The 16343-nt window shown below is 46.9% G+C and overlaps 2 protein-coding genes across 2 annotated transcripts in view; both read right to left on the bottom strand.

The window, feature by feature from the left end:
• The window catches only part of rhoh (ras homolog family member H), a 3306-nt gene extending 199 nt beyond the window's left edge, over positions 1–3107 (bottom strand). Inside the window, exons 1-2 of the mRNA XM_079729739.1 lie at positions 2859–3107; positions 1–2183 (exon numbers count right to left, since the gene is read on the bottom strand). The exon at positions 1–2183 is cut by the window's left edge and continues 199 nt beyond it. Coding sequence (XP_079585865.1) covers positions 1187–1777 — 591 coding nt within the window. The 5' untranslated portion in view covers positions 1778–2183; positions 2859–3107 and the 3' untranslated portion in view covers positions 1–1186. The remainder of the gene's footprint in view (positions 2184–2858) is intronic.
• Positions 3108–3312: 205 nt separating this feature from the next.
• On the bottom strand, positions 3313–15645 carry n4bp2 (NEDD4 binding protein 2). Its single transcript, XM_079730232.1, has 16 exons — positions 15309–15645; positions 13858–14794; positions 13641–13765; positions 13391–13479; positions 12933–13009; positions 12718–12822; positions 9372–12169; positions 8820–8905; positions 8657–8702; positions 8291–8502; positions 7807–7931; positions 7489–7615; positions 7146–7322; positions 5751–5919; positions 4106–4229; positions 3313–4019 (listed from the first exon to the last, which is right to left on the bottom strand). The coding sequence occupies exons 1-16, from the start codon at positions 15547–15549 to the stop codon at positions 3974–3976; spliced, it is 5484 nt and encodes a 1827-aa protein (XP_079586358.1). The 5' UTR covers positions 15550–15645; the 3' UTR covers positions 3313–3973.
• Between the last annotated feature and the right edge of the window lie 698 nt (positions 15646–16343).

Below are 16343 nucleotides of genomic sequence, written 5' to 3'. Positions count from 1 at the left end.
AAGGGGAAAAGAGATAATGCTCACAGGGATACTAAATGTGAATATCTTTGAATATTTAGTAAATAGTTTGGATTAATTAAAAATAGTGTTCACAACGGGTGCATTTCAAAATACATTTGGAAGCTCTATATAAGAGGGAAAAGGCTATTTTTGAAAGTTGTCCCCAGGAGAGATTCACAGAAATGGCCGTGCTAGTCTGATGTATTAGCATCAAACGGTCTTATTATACGGGGCTAACACTTGGCCAATAGTTAGTTTGGATGTGTGAGTTATAACTAATAGGAGGGGCATCACAGCAGGCTAACCACTGGCATGCCTTGCTCACAGACTGAGCTGTGAATCGAAAAGAAAAAACGGTTCTGGATTTCAACTCAATTTCCACAACCGAGTACAACTGGGATTCCCCAAAAATGCCCCTCAGACTTTAACCTAAGCCAACCCAAAGATCTCTTCGTAAGCCATGACCTCATACCTTTAACAAATACTGGAAGGTTTTACTTCATAAAAAGGATAAACATCTAGTCTGTGCTAATACCTCAACATAACTCCAATGTAATACGAAATGTTTGTTGTTTATACTTTATTTTAGGACAAGTCGGACATTAGTCTAGTAGCGCCATTTGCGACATCACAAAAAGCCAGACCCTCAAGGTGAACCACTCCAACCAACGAGCATAAACCTAGAATCCTCCATTCTGACCGTATGCAAACCATCTAGTGTCGAACATATCTAAACTCCCACCCATCCGGTCGTCAGATGGCAGGGATGGGAGGTCGACAGCCACGGTCACGAAGCCATGACATGTCTACCATATCCCATTGGTTCAAGAAGGTATTTGTCTAAACCTCGCCAGGTTTGTGTAAACCGATGCCGGTTCCAGTGCAGGTTACAGGCCTCGATCTCTCCAAGTCATAGGACATTGACGTTTTCATTGCATCGTCAGATTTCAGTTCCACAAGGTCAACCTGTCTAATGTCTCTTCTCCCCTCCATCCCTGGGGAGTCACGACTTGGAAAAACTTTTGACGATCAACCGGTGACAAAACAACGTTGTCATAGCTCCCGTTGTCATAGTTCCCGTTGTCATAGCTCCCGTTGTCATAGTTCCCGTCGTCATAGTTCCCGTTGTCATTCGCGCCCTCAACAACCGCGGCGCCGTCCCAGTAACAGCCCAGTCCGGCCAGCTTCAGAACACCGTGCACTGGTCGACGTTGAACCTCTGTCGCCGGGCCTGCCTCCTGGACTGTTTGACGGCGATGCGGACGGCACACTCAAACACATTCTGCACGCCGCGGTTGGCCAGCGCCGAACACTCCAGATAGCCCTTGGCCTGCAACTCCTGGGCCACCCGGCGGCCCTCGCCCGTGGCGATGCACGGAGCTCCCCGCAGCTGCGCGGCCTCGCGCTGGTCCGTCTGAAGGCCCACAACCACAACCGGCACGGCGGGCAGGTTGCGCCGCACCTCGGCCATCCACTTGTGCCGCACGTCGGCCAGGGAGTTGGGGTTGGCCACGGAGAAGCAGAGCAGCACCACGTCGGCCTGCTGGTAGGACATGGGCCGGATGTTCTGGAAGATGTCATCGCCCGCCGTGTCCCAGAGCCCCAGGCTGATCGGGACGCCGTCCATTTGCACGTCCACGCCCATGTTCTCGTACACCGTGGGCTTATAGGCCTCGGGGAAGTCCTCCGAGGTGAAGCGCACCAGCAGGGCCGTCTTGCCCACCGCCGAGTTCCCCACCAGCACGCACTTCATCGAGAGGCCCGCCGACCCGCTCATGGCCCCAGGCCGCGCCTTCCCGCTCGCCCTCGAAAGAATGTACGCCTGATTCCCGGGAGGCGGCTTTGCCCGCTGAGTGGAGATGGTTTTTAACTTCTCAACACGATGAGGTGGGGTTGTAGTTTTCACTTACGCCGATTTGGTGACCTAACCTCCACCGGGGTAATAACCAGGGGAAGTCCATCGTAGCTGTTAAGTAGCGTACATGGTTAAACTACTACTTATCGTTAATGGGTGAATATAGTGTGAGATTGAATAAGCAGATGTCCGGAGTTGAGACGCCCTTTGGGTGGTGGTTCATACATCCACACGTTGTTCAACACGTCTTCCAGTTCCTGTAGTCTCATGTAGACCATAGAGATGTAAGATAAAAGTCCTTCTGTTCAGTCAGCTCCGGGGGAAGTTACTGAGGAAATGGAGACGACAATGTCAGTAAATTCAAAATAATCTTCCCTTGGAGAAGCGTACATGAAATGGTGGTGCAGCGGTTTGGTTTTAAACCGATTTTTTTTTACTTCAATGTGCGTCTAGAGAACTTTTAGCATTCTCTTTTAAAAATAGAAACACTACTGCATAGGAAATTGAGACGAGTAATCACTGTGAGGAGATAAACACTACAATGTATATCATCAAGTCCAAATATTGTGGGAGTCGGGATAGTGAATAGATTTTGATGGTTTGCAACAGTTATAGAACACAGAAAATTCCCATGTGTGTGTTTGTGAGAGTTTAAGAGTTGGTTAGTAGTTGAAGACAAAGTAGTTGAAAAAAAAGTATAAATAGTATAATGAGTGTGTGCCTTAATCGTCAGAGAAAACGTGTGCAGTTTTCAACTGTAGCCCAGTGAAAATCCGTTCCAGATCACCTGGCACCAGGTGAAAAAACATTTATAGTATACATTTTAAGCGCAGATATAGACGTAGAAAATAAGATATATCGTGTATTTCTCAGCGAAACTAAAAAGAAAGCCTATATTGTTCTTTCAGTAGGCCTACTCTCCCCATCACGCTGCATGGTGCAAAATCCATCCCGACATCATAAATGTAATAATTAAAGAAAATACACATTTATTTATTTTTACCTTGTTTCCGTTGTCGAGCTCATCGTCTTCGAACTTGCAAGCTCAGAAAGAAACCATTTCCATCCACACATCGGTGCTTCATAAGAAAAGTTTAACTATCCAACTACAGTGCTACAATTTAAAGTCGATTAATATAATCGAACCCGAAACGAAGTTACACACAGAACGGCAAAAACGATCTAAACGGTGCTATCGGAACACGCGTTACCGTCCAACTAGTTTGAGTGAGACATGACAGTCAAGACCTACCTCTCCACCATGCACTGCACTCACAGCATCCGCTCTTTCGAACCATGCTGCTGAGTTTCATCCCACCCACAGCCTTGTTTGAAAACGCGTTTATGTAATCACTTACTTTAATCCGCAAAATCTTAACACTCACACACACACACAATATTAAAAACACACACAGACACACTATATTAAAAACACATCTCTTTAATAAAATATTGATTGTAAATGTAGGACCTTGAAGAACAATATTACAAAGTACAAAAATAAAATAAAAAATTAATCTTCATACCATGGAATTACAAATTATGAAATTTACATCAGTTTAATTATCAATAAAGGTCACTAAGGTACACCAGTAAATATGGCCATAATAATAACCAGACAGATATTAAAAGCACAAATAATTATTATTATTGTAACCTGAGTCAATATTTAGCAGCAGCTTCTTCGGCACAAACATTTTTCCATTACTCAAATTCCTGATACAACTTTAGAGATTAATATTCACCCTGCAATATTTATTCATCTGGACTTTTATAAATCACATGAAGTTATAGTGATCATCTCTAAAAATATTCTCAGTAAAAAAAGAAAGAATAAAAAATAATAAAAATGTAAAAACCGTTGGTTCTTAAGATATAGACATCAAGACGTCCTACAACGTCCCCGGTAAGGCTTTTGATTAAGGCAGCAGTAAGCGCGTTTGGGGGGGGACAGGGGCGGAAGGTATGAATTATATTACAAATGAATTAAGTAGCAACGATTCAGACGACAGTGGTCCAATCCTCTCCTACACAGTCGAGGCTGGGAGCCCATTCGTAGCAGCAGTGTTGGTTTGTACAGGGGTCCACTTCACAAGGTGGCGCGTGGTTCTGCTCGGATCAGTTCAGAGACACCAGAACCAGCCCCGTCTTTGGCTCGCTGAACCTGAGAGGCAGATGGCGGGGGAACGGTTAGGATCTGGGGTACGGGGGCTTCACTATGCGTGTGTGTGTGTGTGTGTGGGTGTGTACCGGTAGTGCTTGTTGGTGAGGTAGTCAATGACTGCGGGGCGGATGCGGGCCACGCCCCCCTGGCTGTGGTTCCCTCTTCCTGTGATGACGGAGAGCTGTGGTTGACACAAACCCTGCTGATACTCTACAGACAGACAGAGACAGAGACAGGAAGACAGACAGACCCGAGAGAGCAAGACAGATCAGAATCAAACATGAATGTGAAATTATATGGCTGTTTTTATTTGAGGTTAAGTAGTAGGTTTCTTTAGTTGTGCTTACCCCCCCCCCCCCACACACACACACACACACACACACACACACACACACACACACACACACACCTTTGTCCTATTGACTCCTTAGCAGTGTTTGTAATAACGCCGTTTAAAAGAACGGCGTTAGGCAACACCGTTATTTTTTCAGTAACAGGGTAATCTAACTAATTACTGTTTCCATCGTTACAACGCCGTTACCGTTACTGTACGTTAAATGCGGTTACTATGAATTGATTGAATAAACTGCGTAATCCGAACGCACCCCTGGCTTTAAACACAAACTGCTAGTGAGGAGAGCGGGTGGGTTAACAACGAGATAAGCAATTATGATTGGCTAAGGCAGAGTCATGTTTCATGGTAGCCAATCGGTGCCAGTGATTTTTCACACAAACCAGGAACACGTGCCACACACACACACACACACACACACACACACACACACACACACACACACACACACACACACACACACACACACACACACACACACACACACACACACACACACACGCACACCAAACAGATTCGATGAAGCAGCAGAAATGGTGAGCCCGGAGCAATCCGATGAAAAGTTGGCATTTTCTGTAGTATTCGGCAGATGTTCCACAGCCTTTGCAACCAAGCAAATTAAAATTCAGTTGGAAGTATATCAGGGCCTTAAATGGGCAGTTCAACCATTTAACACATTAAGGTCAAGTGAAAACTGCTCAGAAAAATCCAAATTCTTTGACATATAGCAACTTTCTTTTTTACAGTAACGTAAATAGTTACTTTCCCTGGTAACTAGTTACTTTTATTATAAAGTACTTCAGTTACTAACTCAGTGACTTTTTGGAACAAGTAGTGAGTAACTATAACTAATTACTTTTTTAAAGTAACGTTCCCAACACTGCTCCTTAGTACATTTATGAATCTACTCTCTCTCTTCTTTCAGTGGAAGCAATTATAAAGTGTGTGGGGTACTTACAACCCCACACACACACTTCTTTTAAGTAACCTTATATTTCATAACCACAATCCCAAGTGTCCTTTTCACAGAAACACCCAAATACTTACAACCACACACACACACACTCATTGACTCATTGACACACACGCTCATTGACTTCTTAGTACATTTGTGGTCAAACTCTTCTTTCATTGGAAGTAATTATACATTTAATTGTGAGCCACACATTCACACCACCTCTTCATTTGAGAAACTTTATATTCATAACCACAATACCTGTGATAAGTGTCCTTATTAGTGTCCTAAATTGTGAGCCACACATTCACAATGCCTCCCAATTTGAGTAACTTTATAATTCATAGCCACAATCCCAAGTGTCCTTATCACACACACACTAATACTCACAACCACACGCACGCACACACACACACACACACACCTGTGGTCTTGTCCAGAAGCACCTGCCCGAGCTGCTGGAGTGCCTCGTCCACGTGCAGGCCGTGCAGGTCCAGGATGTTCCTGGGCAGCAGGGAGGAGTTCACCTGCTCAAAGATCTGCACCGCCGCTCTCCGGTTGGCCTCCTTCATCTTCTGCCCGTGGAGGTGACCCTGGGGGAGGCCGGGAGAGAGAGAGGCCGCTCGGATAGAATCAACCGGAACAATAGGACCTCCAGAACCAACCAGGGGGAGCTCCGGCTAGCCCTTCTGTTGGTTTGAAGGCCAAAAAGGTGCACGCACGCACGCACGCACGCACGCACACACACACACACACACACACGCGAAACCTATAGTAGCACTGACACATACGTCAAGCCCACAGCTTTTGCGGTGTCAGTACTACTCATTACGAAGTGAGTCAGTTTTGTTCCATTGATGGATTCGTCGTATTTCGTATGTTTCCTGTACATCTTTGTCCTCCCTTACACCTGGCTTACAGGATGGCAGAGACATGGAGGCTGGACTCACACACACACACACACACACACACACACACACACACGAGGAGGGCTAGCTAGATTTCGATTTATGATGCATTTATTAAACCCACAAATATTTGTTTCGTCATTAATCGGTCTAGGTAGAAGACACGGATTGCCAGTTGGTGATATTGAAACTCTAAACGGTTTTTCAGGTTCTTTCTCTGCAATGTAGAGTAGAATGTTCTGCATTCATCAACAGCTTCATTGTGAAAATATCAGTTGGATAAAATTATGTGTCATCAACTTTTACAATAAACTGTTAAGGTTTATGGACAATAATACATGAGCTGGTGCTCCATGTTGCCATGCAGAAGACCTCCTTGAGTGTGTGTACTGATGGCTGGCTTAATCTGTGCACACTGATTGCTCAATGCACAAACAGGTGTGCAGTCCCAACCAGCCCCAGAGTCTAATGCTGTAATCCATTTGGATGGTACGCCGGTACGTGTAAGTTGTAAGTCGCAAATCCGGTCCGTACGGTCTTGCTGTGCGTGCAACACAATGTAAAGTTGTGTTGTTTGTTTTCAAGCTGGTTTGCTAAAGAGGCTAATGTTGCTAACAATAACAATGACTAGCCAATGAGAAACGGGAAATATACTACGACCAAACGGGGACGTGCCTCCGCAAATGCCGCAAGAAAAGCTGGGAGATTTGCAATTTACGACTTGCACTTACCAGCATACCATCCAAATGGATTACAGCATAACTCTGGCCAGGGGAGGCTGCTTAAACCAGCCATCCTCCACACACACACACGCACGCACGCACGCACGCACGCACACGCACACGCACACGCACACGCACACACACACACACACACACACCACAGCGGGCAGAAAACGTCCGCTCCGTTACCTGCTGGGCGTAGAAGGATGCCACTTCCTTCTTCCCCTGCTTGAAGGCCTCCGCCGCCTTAGAAAAGTTCTCCATCTGCCGGCGTTTCTGCAGGCTAGCCTCGGCCCTGAAGTCCTCGTACTCTGGGTCCTCTGTGTCCTGGAACTGACTGGTCCCAGGGTCTGGGAGCTTGGGCCTCTGCGGGGACCAGGGGTAGAAGATACACTGTGGTGTTGAGTGGCCATGATGATGCATGAGGGATCCACTGATCCTCCCCATGGAGAACAAGGACGACCGGGGGGGGGGGGTTGATGAATTGTGTGAATGGCGCCGATATTAAAAGTGTGTGTATGTGTGTGTGCACCTTTTCCCGCTCCTTGCTTGGTGCTCGGTACGGCTCTGTGCGAGGAAACTCAGGGGCCACAACCGTCTTAACTGGACCCTCATCTAGCAGAGAGCGAATGAACTGCTCCGTCTCCTTCAGACAATAGCTGGACGGGGACAGACAGACAAACAGACAGACAGACACACGTGTACACATGTTGAAAAAATCCAGTATTATATCATAGAACTACAAGTACACAATAACCATGAATCCAGGTGTAAATTATTAATTAATTAATACATAAAAATGGTCTAGAGTGATCTGAAAGTTGTTTCTTTTGGGGGGGGGGGTTCTCACTTGTGGTCTCTGAAGATGTCGTGCAGGAAGTGGCGGTCGATGCCGGGGAAGAGGCTGTACAGCTGCTTCTCCTTCAGCAGCGTGGCGCCGTCACGCAGGTCCAGGTCTGCACGGCTCTGCCTCGTCTGGGGGAACCGAGGTCAGGTGGAAGTGAAGGGAGATGAACGGTAGTAGACTTAGTACTCAGGATAGGATAGAATAAGAAAAGGGCATTGACAAATCAGGTTACCCTGAGTGATGTCATCTTTCAGGTCGTTTCAGTTTTAACATGAATGGTAGTCAAAAGGTAAGAAGGCAGCTGTTAAAGCATAACTTTAATAAAATAAACCAAACAAAAAATAACAAAAACCTAAAATTGAATGAGGGAAAATCCACCTGTAATGTAAAATGCCTTGCAACAATGTCGCCAGGCGTTTTAAGCGATAATGGGTGAATGACAAACTCTTGAAGAGTTGATTTATCTAAGGGTGTGTTTATGTAATACCTTCTCCATTTTCTGCTGTCGAGCGTGCTCCTCTGACATAATATCCCTGAGGGAAACCTGGGTGCGAGGCGCATTCCAATGGTCCATGATTGGGAAGTCTGCCTGGCCCTCTGATTGGCTACTAAGTGACGCATACCCATCTGCCCCAATCAAAAAGTCTGCTGGCCGGGTTCCAGTTTTGGCCGGCTGGCTCTCACCCCAATGAGATGAGCCTACATAAACATTGAGATGTTTAGTGTCAATCATAACGCCCCATTAAAGTTGCAACAAAAAGCATGGATGCCGGGGTTAAGTGTGGAACAGACACTTGAGGATCTTCCTGTCCTTGTTCGGAAACTAAAACGGGTATTTCAAGTATCTACTCACTTTTCTGGAACAGGTGGTAAGACAGCGCCGCTTGTCTCTGGCTTTCCTGTAAATCAGACGTAACGTCAGCCAGACGTAACGACGGAGTAGAATTGTGCAACGCGCCAGCAACATATGTCAAGAGTTCACTGATGTATCAGTGAAAGCCATTGTTCAGACTCACCTGGATTGTGTCCTTCCACTTCTGGTGAAGCATTTTAGCCAGGTTGAGATCCATGTGCACAGAGAAGTCATCTCTAGAACATGCACCTGAGAGTTACGGACCAGACATGTTAATTCAAGGTTAGGACAAGACCCTGTGAACAGCCAAAACACATAAATACCAAGACGATTGCTTTCAGCATGTTCATTTGCCTTGATGTGCACTCGTTATATTGAGGGGAAGGTAATAGTGCATACATGTGTGTTAGGAGTAGGGCTGCTCGATTATAGAAAAAAAAAGTATGCGATAGTCACGATTATTATTTGCATTTTTTTTGCATTTCTGTCCAAAAAAACACTTTGTTACTGAGAACTTTGAAATTTCCCCTTAAAAGAAAATACACTAAATGTTCAAATTGAAAATGTTCAGATCGAAAAATAATGTACAAATATGTACCCAGATGTTCTTCAAAGAAAAACAAATTCAAAAAAGAAAAGAAAAAAAAAGATCAAAATTATATTATCGCACAGCCCTTGTTAGGATCATGGGTGACTTGCGTTGGCTAATAGCTACCTGCGTCTATTCCCACGGGTCCAAAGAGTTCAGTCAGTTGCATGGCCAGCTCCGTGGGGAGCGTCAGCTCCAGACTACGGATGTTCATGTGCCGGCTTCGGTTCTCCTCCTGGAGCTTCTGGGAGTTCCTCTCATCAACCCTCTGTTCCTCCTCCCTTTTGTCCGACTCCTCGAGCTCAACGAGGAGAAGCCGGGTCATCTCGTCCATGTCAGACAACTCCTCTCCACCATACTTGGCTCCCAGGTTCTCGAACGACGTCTCCTCATCGGAGCTCTTGAGCTTGGGCCCCTCACTGATGGGCTCTGATGTCACCTCCTGTCCGACGGTGTCCCAGCCTCCTCCCGCTTCTTCCCCCCTTCGCAGCAGCGTAAGCAGTGGCTGAGGGGTTGTGTTCTGTTTGGGTCGTCTGCCGACTTGATCCCCGTTCGTGGTCGTATCCTGAGACCAAAGTCCTCCACGACTTCCTGAGAGCTTGTTTTTCGTCCTCGATCCACTGATATCCTTCAACCGTGCCCCTGATGTTTCAGTGTTAGAATGAGACTTCTCACCAAACTCATTCACTATTCTTAGCAGTGCACTCCCCCCTTCTGCACTGGCTACCTCGTGGGGGTCCTCCCCACCAACCGGTGCTCCTGACGCTGGGCGATCACCTGGGTCCCCCTCTTCATCTGCAGTAGACGGCAACCCGGTGTGTAGATCCCTCTCCAAAGTGTCACATAAAGTGGCCAGGTTCTGCTCGCTTTCCCCCCAGACATATCCCTGGCCCTCGCCATCGTCATCCCTGAAGAACCTCTCCCCAGAGTCCAATAGCAGGTTGGTCGTCCACTCCAGGTCCTGATGACACTTATCATAGAGGTCTTCCAGAATGTCGAAGCTCACCAGTTTAAAGTGACGGCTGAGGATGCGCAGGTTCTCCAGCCGGCTTCTGGCCACCCCCACCTCCATCTCCTCCACCTGTGTGCCTTTCTCGTGCCCCATGCGGTATGGCACCTCGCAGTGGCCGAGTGGATGAACTGCAGTCGCTGCAGAAACCGCGGAGCACACAGAGGGGACAAAGCGGAAAGGGTCGCCAGTCAAGACGGTGGTGTCCCTAGGGGGGACCCCCGCGCCGACCGCCGTTGTGTCATCAGGCCTGGGGTGCTGATCAATGCGCCAGAGGAAAGCAAAGTCTTGAGGGTCTGTTTGGGAGGCACAGCCATTGTCTTCCCCCAGGCTATGGGGGTCGGACTGTGGCTGGGCAGTGGTCTGAGGGTCAGGGATCGGGTCAGGACATGGCTCATGACTGCCTTTAGAATCTAGGTCTGTGTTACAATCTGGACTAGCGGCGAAAACGATGTCTGACGGAGTGCTACCATGACTAGAGATTTGTCCTGGAGCATTAGTATTTGGACTAGGATCAGTGGGGGGTTGAGGGGCAGGGGAAGGGCAGTTTTGAGTAAAGGTGAGGGCTAGTTTACAAAGCTTGCCTGACCTACGACCCTTTTTGCGTTCCTGGCTGCCCCCGCTGAATGTGCTGCCCTTGGCTTCGACGCTGCCCTCGGAGGCCGGGCTCTGACCCACTTCACCCATAGGGCTTCCGAAAGCTTCACCACTGTTTTCCCCCAGTGAGCTAACACTATCTGTCCGATGAGTGACCTTATCAGTAGTAGTCCCTGCTCCAACCTCAACCCCGATAATAGAGATAACCACTCCGTCTTGGCAAACGTTTGCCTCCACAATCCCTGAGGCTTTCAGTAAATCAGCATTACCATAAGAAACACAGGCACTGGGGTCCGTAGACTCTGACCCGGAAACTATGTCTTTACAAACCTCTGGGTTGAGATCAATCTCTTGTCTACTACTATTTGCTACGGACCCAACTTCCCTCCCTCCTAACTCAACCAAAATAGCTTCAGGTGGTTCACTTACTAACAAGGAAAGGTCTGCCTTCCAGTCCAACACACAATCAGGTAATTCAGACCTGACACTGTCACTCCGGTTCATGTTGTGCTCTGAGCTCTCATAAATTGCATCACCTTGGGACCCTTGCGCCCCACCTCTTGTCTCCCCTTCTCTCTCTGACCGGTCTCCAGAGCTGGAGGAGAGCGAGCGGGCCAGGGGAGAGACCCTTTGTGTCAGGTCATCGCTCGTCTGAATCAGGTCAAGGAGTTTCTGAAACTCGGTCACATCAGGGCCGCTTTTGGCTTTTATTCTGCTGCCATGTTGATGGACAGCCCTGCCACCCTCTTCTCCCCTGTCCCGCTGTTCCTCTCTTCTCCTCGCCAGCCGCTGCTCCATGCACTCCTCGGAAGGCCAGTCCCCGACAAAATCTAAAAGTTCTGGCCTTTGCTTGACGTCCCCCACATTTCCACCTTCGGCCATCTCTTCCACCTCTCCTGGGGGGTCAGGATCGCCCCCCAGCTCAGCTGAATGAGACCAATTGAGGCCAGCCGCTCTCTTTCCCTGCTCATTCCCAACACTTTGCCCTATAGACTCAGAGAACGCCATGGGCAATTCATCATCGGGCTGATCTTCATTCACTACTGATTCCACAATGCAGTCAGGAACTCCTTGATCAAGGCTACGTTGTAGGTGGGCGTCCAGTTCCATATCTAGTAAATCCATGTCCTCATCATCCACGTCAGTCTGATGGGCGGACTGCTGGCTACTATGTGCTGCCATGATCGTTTCCCTGGTAGGCCCAATAGAGGACACATCAGGAAGTGAAGAGAATATGAAAGGGTTGGGCTTTTCAGTTCCCTGAGCAAATCCAGGCTCTCCTACCAAGTCCGGGCAAAGAGTGTCTGATGACCTTGGTCTAGAAAAAACATTTCACGTATCAGTTAGAGTGAGGGGGGAAGAGTTTACTCTACTAAACAAGTTATCGTCAAGCAAATCATAAACAAATACACAATATCATTTGAGGTCATTTTGATGACAACTTGAAAATGCATCATATATTATGATAATATATAGCTTGTCAAACTTTTGGCCAAATATCATTAAATTGTGAATTTGATTATAATTTTTTATATTCTTCGGTTTGGATCAGAAATTTCTTAGTTGCCTATGGATGCTTATCGTATGTACATAAGTTTATTATATATTTAAATCATAAATTAGTCAGTGATTCATTTACACCGGTAATACATCTGTTTTTATGGGACTTAACATAAGCTAGTCCCATAATACATAGCAGCTTTAAAGCAAATATAGCCAAAATTCCTACTGTTGGTATGCAAAATAATAATAAAAAAAAGCTATTGTGATAATTATCAGACAGATTATTACTATAGTTAGATGAGGCCGAGTACATTCTGTGAAAATTCATCCCAGTTCAATAAGCTCTGAGTTTATGACACTCACTGGTGGGGGAACTGGGAACCCATGATGGACTGGATGGAAACAAAGCGTTCATAGCCATCCAGAATACGACGAATCTTTTCCACTGGCACATTATGCTTGTTACATCTGGACATGCATGAAAACATACAAACGGAAAATACAGAGAGAGGCGTTAACCACGTACAGTCAAACAACCTCGAATAGATGCCTTATTTCCATTTCTTCACTTTTCTTACCTCGCAAGTTCCCTTGGCTTGTATTTCCACCAGGTGTCCGGTTCCCGAAACAGTACCTTGAAGTTATGTCTCAATGCCTAGGTAGGACACAATGATCCAGACCTTAAAGCCTATTTTTAGACCGGCAACTTCCATAATATATTCAAATTCCCCACCTTTTCTATTAACTAATCCCACCCCTAACCCTTTAATTATATTTCCTCAATAGGCCAAAATAAATAAAACGACCGGGTAGAACAATGAAGAAACATGTACATGGGACACATGAGGGTAATGCCTCTTCTTAGTATGGCTAGGAGTCCTAAAGGTGCAATATCAGCAAACACAATATAACAACTGTTCAAATTAGCAAAAACAATGCAAGTGGCAAACATGAAAGACCCTAGTGAAAGGATGGATAGGAATGACAAACAAATTGAGTAAACGACGTTGTGTGTGTATGTGGGTAGTGGACACACCTGTGCTACATATGGTCTCATCTCCCAGCCCTGCATGTTGGTGTTGTCGATAATGATGGGACTAGCCCCCCTGGAGAAAGCTTCCTGAGCTGTGGGATGAACAGAATGAGACACCGTTGAGACAGAAGACAAACATCTCAACTGAAGTGCCGTTGTTAATGAGTCAACGCCAACGACCAAGTCATGTCAATGGATGTGGACATTTCAAACTCATTCAACTTGGTGACAATTTGAAGACGGTTGTATTTACATCTCCCATGGTTCCACTCGTGGGCCTCTCCCAGAGCAGACGGCTCAAAATGATAATCTCCATGGCGACTGAAATAGTCGTCTGTGCTCAGCACCACTCCGCCTGGGTTCTGTTCCAACATGTTCCTGAAAGAACCAACAACAAAACAATGTACAACTTGGTAACAGCAGAACGAGTCCAACGGCAGCCTTCTGTGTCACTACGGCGTCACACTGACCGGGCCAACGTGGACTTGCCGGATCCTGGGGCCCCGCGCAGAAGCACTAGCACCTTCCCCTCAATACGAAGCCGGCTGTGGGCGCCGGGGCCCCGTGGAGCAGGAGGCGGGCCCCGCGACTTAGGAATGGCATCCAGTGGTTTAGGAGACCCTAGAGGGCTGGTCCATTGGTTTGACCAATGGGAAGCGGGTCTGACTCGCCTGTCCCAGGGAGATGCAGAGGGCGGAGCCACAGGGGTGATGAAAGTGGGGCTCTGGTTTCCATGGATGCGGGGACAGAATGACGGTAACTCGGGGTTCCAATGCGTTGGTTGCCATGTTTGTGGGAGCACCTTCGATCTCACCCCTCCTCCCATGTCTCCGTAGGGCAGGCTCTGTGAGCTCTCGGAAGCAGCGTCACTCTTCTTATAGACCTGGAACGCCGAGGGCCGCCCGGATGCCACTAGATCCAAAGAAGCGTTGGGTTTGGCTTTGGCCGCAGCCGATTCAGTTCGTGATATCAGATGACTGTAATTTAGCAACGATTCTTCCTTCTTGACATCCTTCCCCTCCCAGAAACTGAGCTTGTTATTCAGGGAAGGGCTTCCGGATGTGCCCGTGCTTGTGGTTCCCGGCTCCAGGCTGGACTGGAGCAGTTCAGGGAGAGCACGCTGTGGTATTGGGGGTGGAGGGAAAGAGGACAGTGGGGCGGAAGCAGCTGAGAAAAACTGAGAGCTCAACAGGTTTCCTTCCACTTCCTCTGTCAAAAGGGGTGCTGGGAAAGGAGAGGACAGTGATTTGGATTGTTTAGGTGGATCCAAGTCTGGGCTTTGGTCAGAGCCTCTGGGACTGAGGAGGGCTGCGGCAGTGAGCTCAAAACCCGAGGCGGGGCCAGGATAGGGGGCCACAACTTCTGCAGCTACGGAGAGCTCCAACAGAGAATCCATTGCATTGTCCACTAGAGAACAGGAAAGAAGGAGAGAAATTAGAGTTAAAAAGGAAAGAATGTAAGTATTACATGATTAAAAACAGGCCTTCCATTAAATTAATGAACAGATTTTTTATAGTGGCAAATGCGGCTGCGGCATACATTAGTTTATGTCAAATTCATCCATCATTCATTCATTTAAATTCAATGGGTCTTTTGAACCATCACGTGTTGACCTGGAACACGATTGTAGAGCAGAGCAGATCACATGTGTACGCAGAGACATGAGTGTCAATACAGGTTAACGACTAACAGGTGCAAAAATACTAAACATGACGCAATGACACATTTCTTTGGTAATGATTCCCCCATATTCTGACGCCAGGTTCTGATGATTAGCATGAGACAACGATAATTAAACCACATTTGTGGTGCATCACTCATGTAAACACAGCCCGTCTCTAAACTACACCACATGCTAACAAACAAGCTAGTTGTTTAGCTCCCTTTTTGAAGTTCGCAGACACGGAACTGTGTTACCTACCTTTAAAACCACTCTCCGAAAGCACGATGTAAATTACTTCAGGGTCCAAATGTGAAAACATCTCCTTCATGTTTTTAACGATTTCCTCTTTTTGAGATCTGGACATCATGGACAGATTGCTCGCCATGGCATTCTCATATCCCCTCAATCCGCGAGTGGATTGGCTGCTGCTCGGAGTGTCGTCGTTTGACAGCCCGGGAACTCTTGCTGGGCTCTGCGCGTTTTTCTTTTTCCGAGGCATGACCGGTCTAGCTTCGTTACCCCAGGTCACCACTGATGTTTCATTCAGCTACACATCAACACAAAGTGCGCGGTACAAAAGCAGTAGGCGCAAGCGTAAAAACATGCCGTTGAACCGGACAGGGGAGTGGGACGGCCGGGGTAGACTTTTCTGACGCGTATTTCCCATAATGCATTACAGCTATGGAGATGGTAAAGTTTTATCAATAGGTGACTTCAGGTAGAAGGTTAGAGATGGTTATGGTTGAGTAGAGGTCCGTGGGATTGTGGAGGAGATTGTGCATCGTCGGGTTGAGAATAAGCGCTATGAATGTCTGCATCACAAGTAGTTAGGTGGGAAAAGCATAACAATTACAAGTTTATGCATGAACATGTTTGAGTGGGCATTAAAGTGACGTAGACAATGGGGCAGTTTGGACATTCAGACAATCAAATTGTAATTTAATAGACTGAATGCAGATACTGTCAACGTGTTACAAAAGTCTAACGATTCGTTTATTTTATCTAATTACTCACATCCACAAATATATGACATGGGAATGCATCAATGGGGTTTGTTGTTGGCGATACTCATATGGATAGGACTCAGGGGAGTTGTAGCACCGCAAAAACCGAAAGGACGAAACTTAGTCTCGTCTCGCATGAGAAACGCTGTGGCAGCTTCAAACACATCAATCACCCCCCCATAATGACAAATCCTTCCACAATTCATTGCAAAAAAAATACCCCCCCCCCCCCAACCTACCAACATAATAACCAGCAATCCAATGCTCCTATATTCCGCGTCATAGTCAT

This window comes from Pollachius pollachius (assembly GCF_949987615.1).
Source record: "Pollachius pollachius genome assembly, chromosome: 2".
Taxonomy (NCBI): domain Eukaryota; kingdom Metazoa; phylum Chordata; class Actinopteri; order Gadiformes; family Gadidae; genus Pollachius; species Pollachius pollachius.
This window is presented reverse-complemented; position numbering and strand designations above follow the sequence as displayed.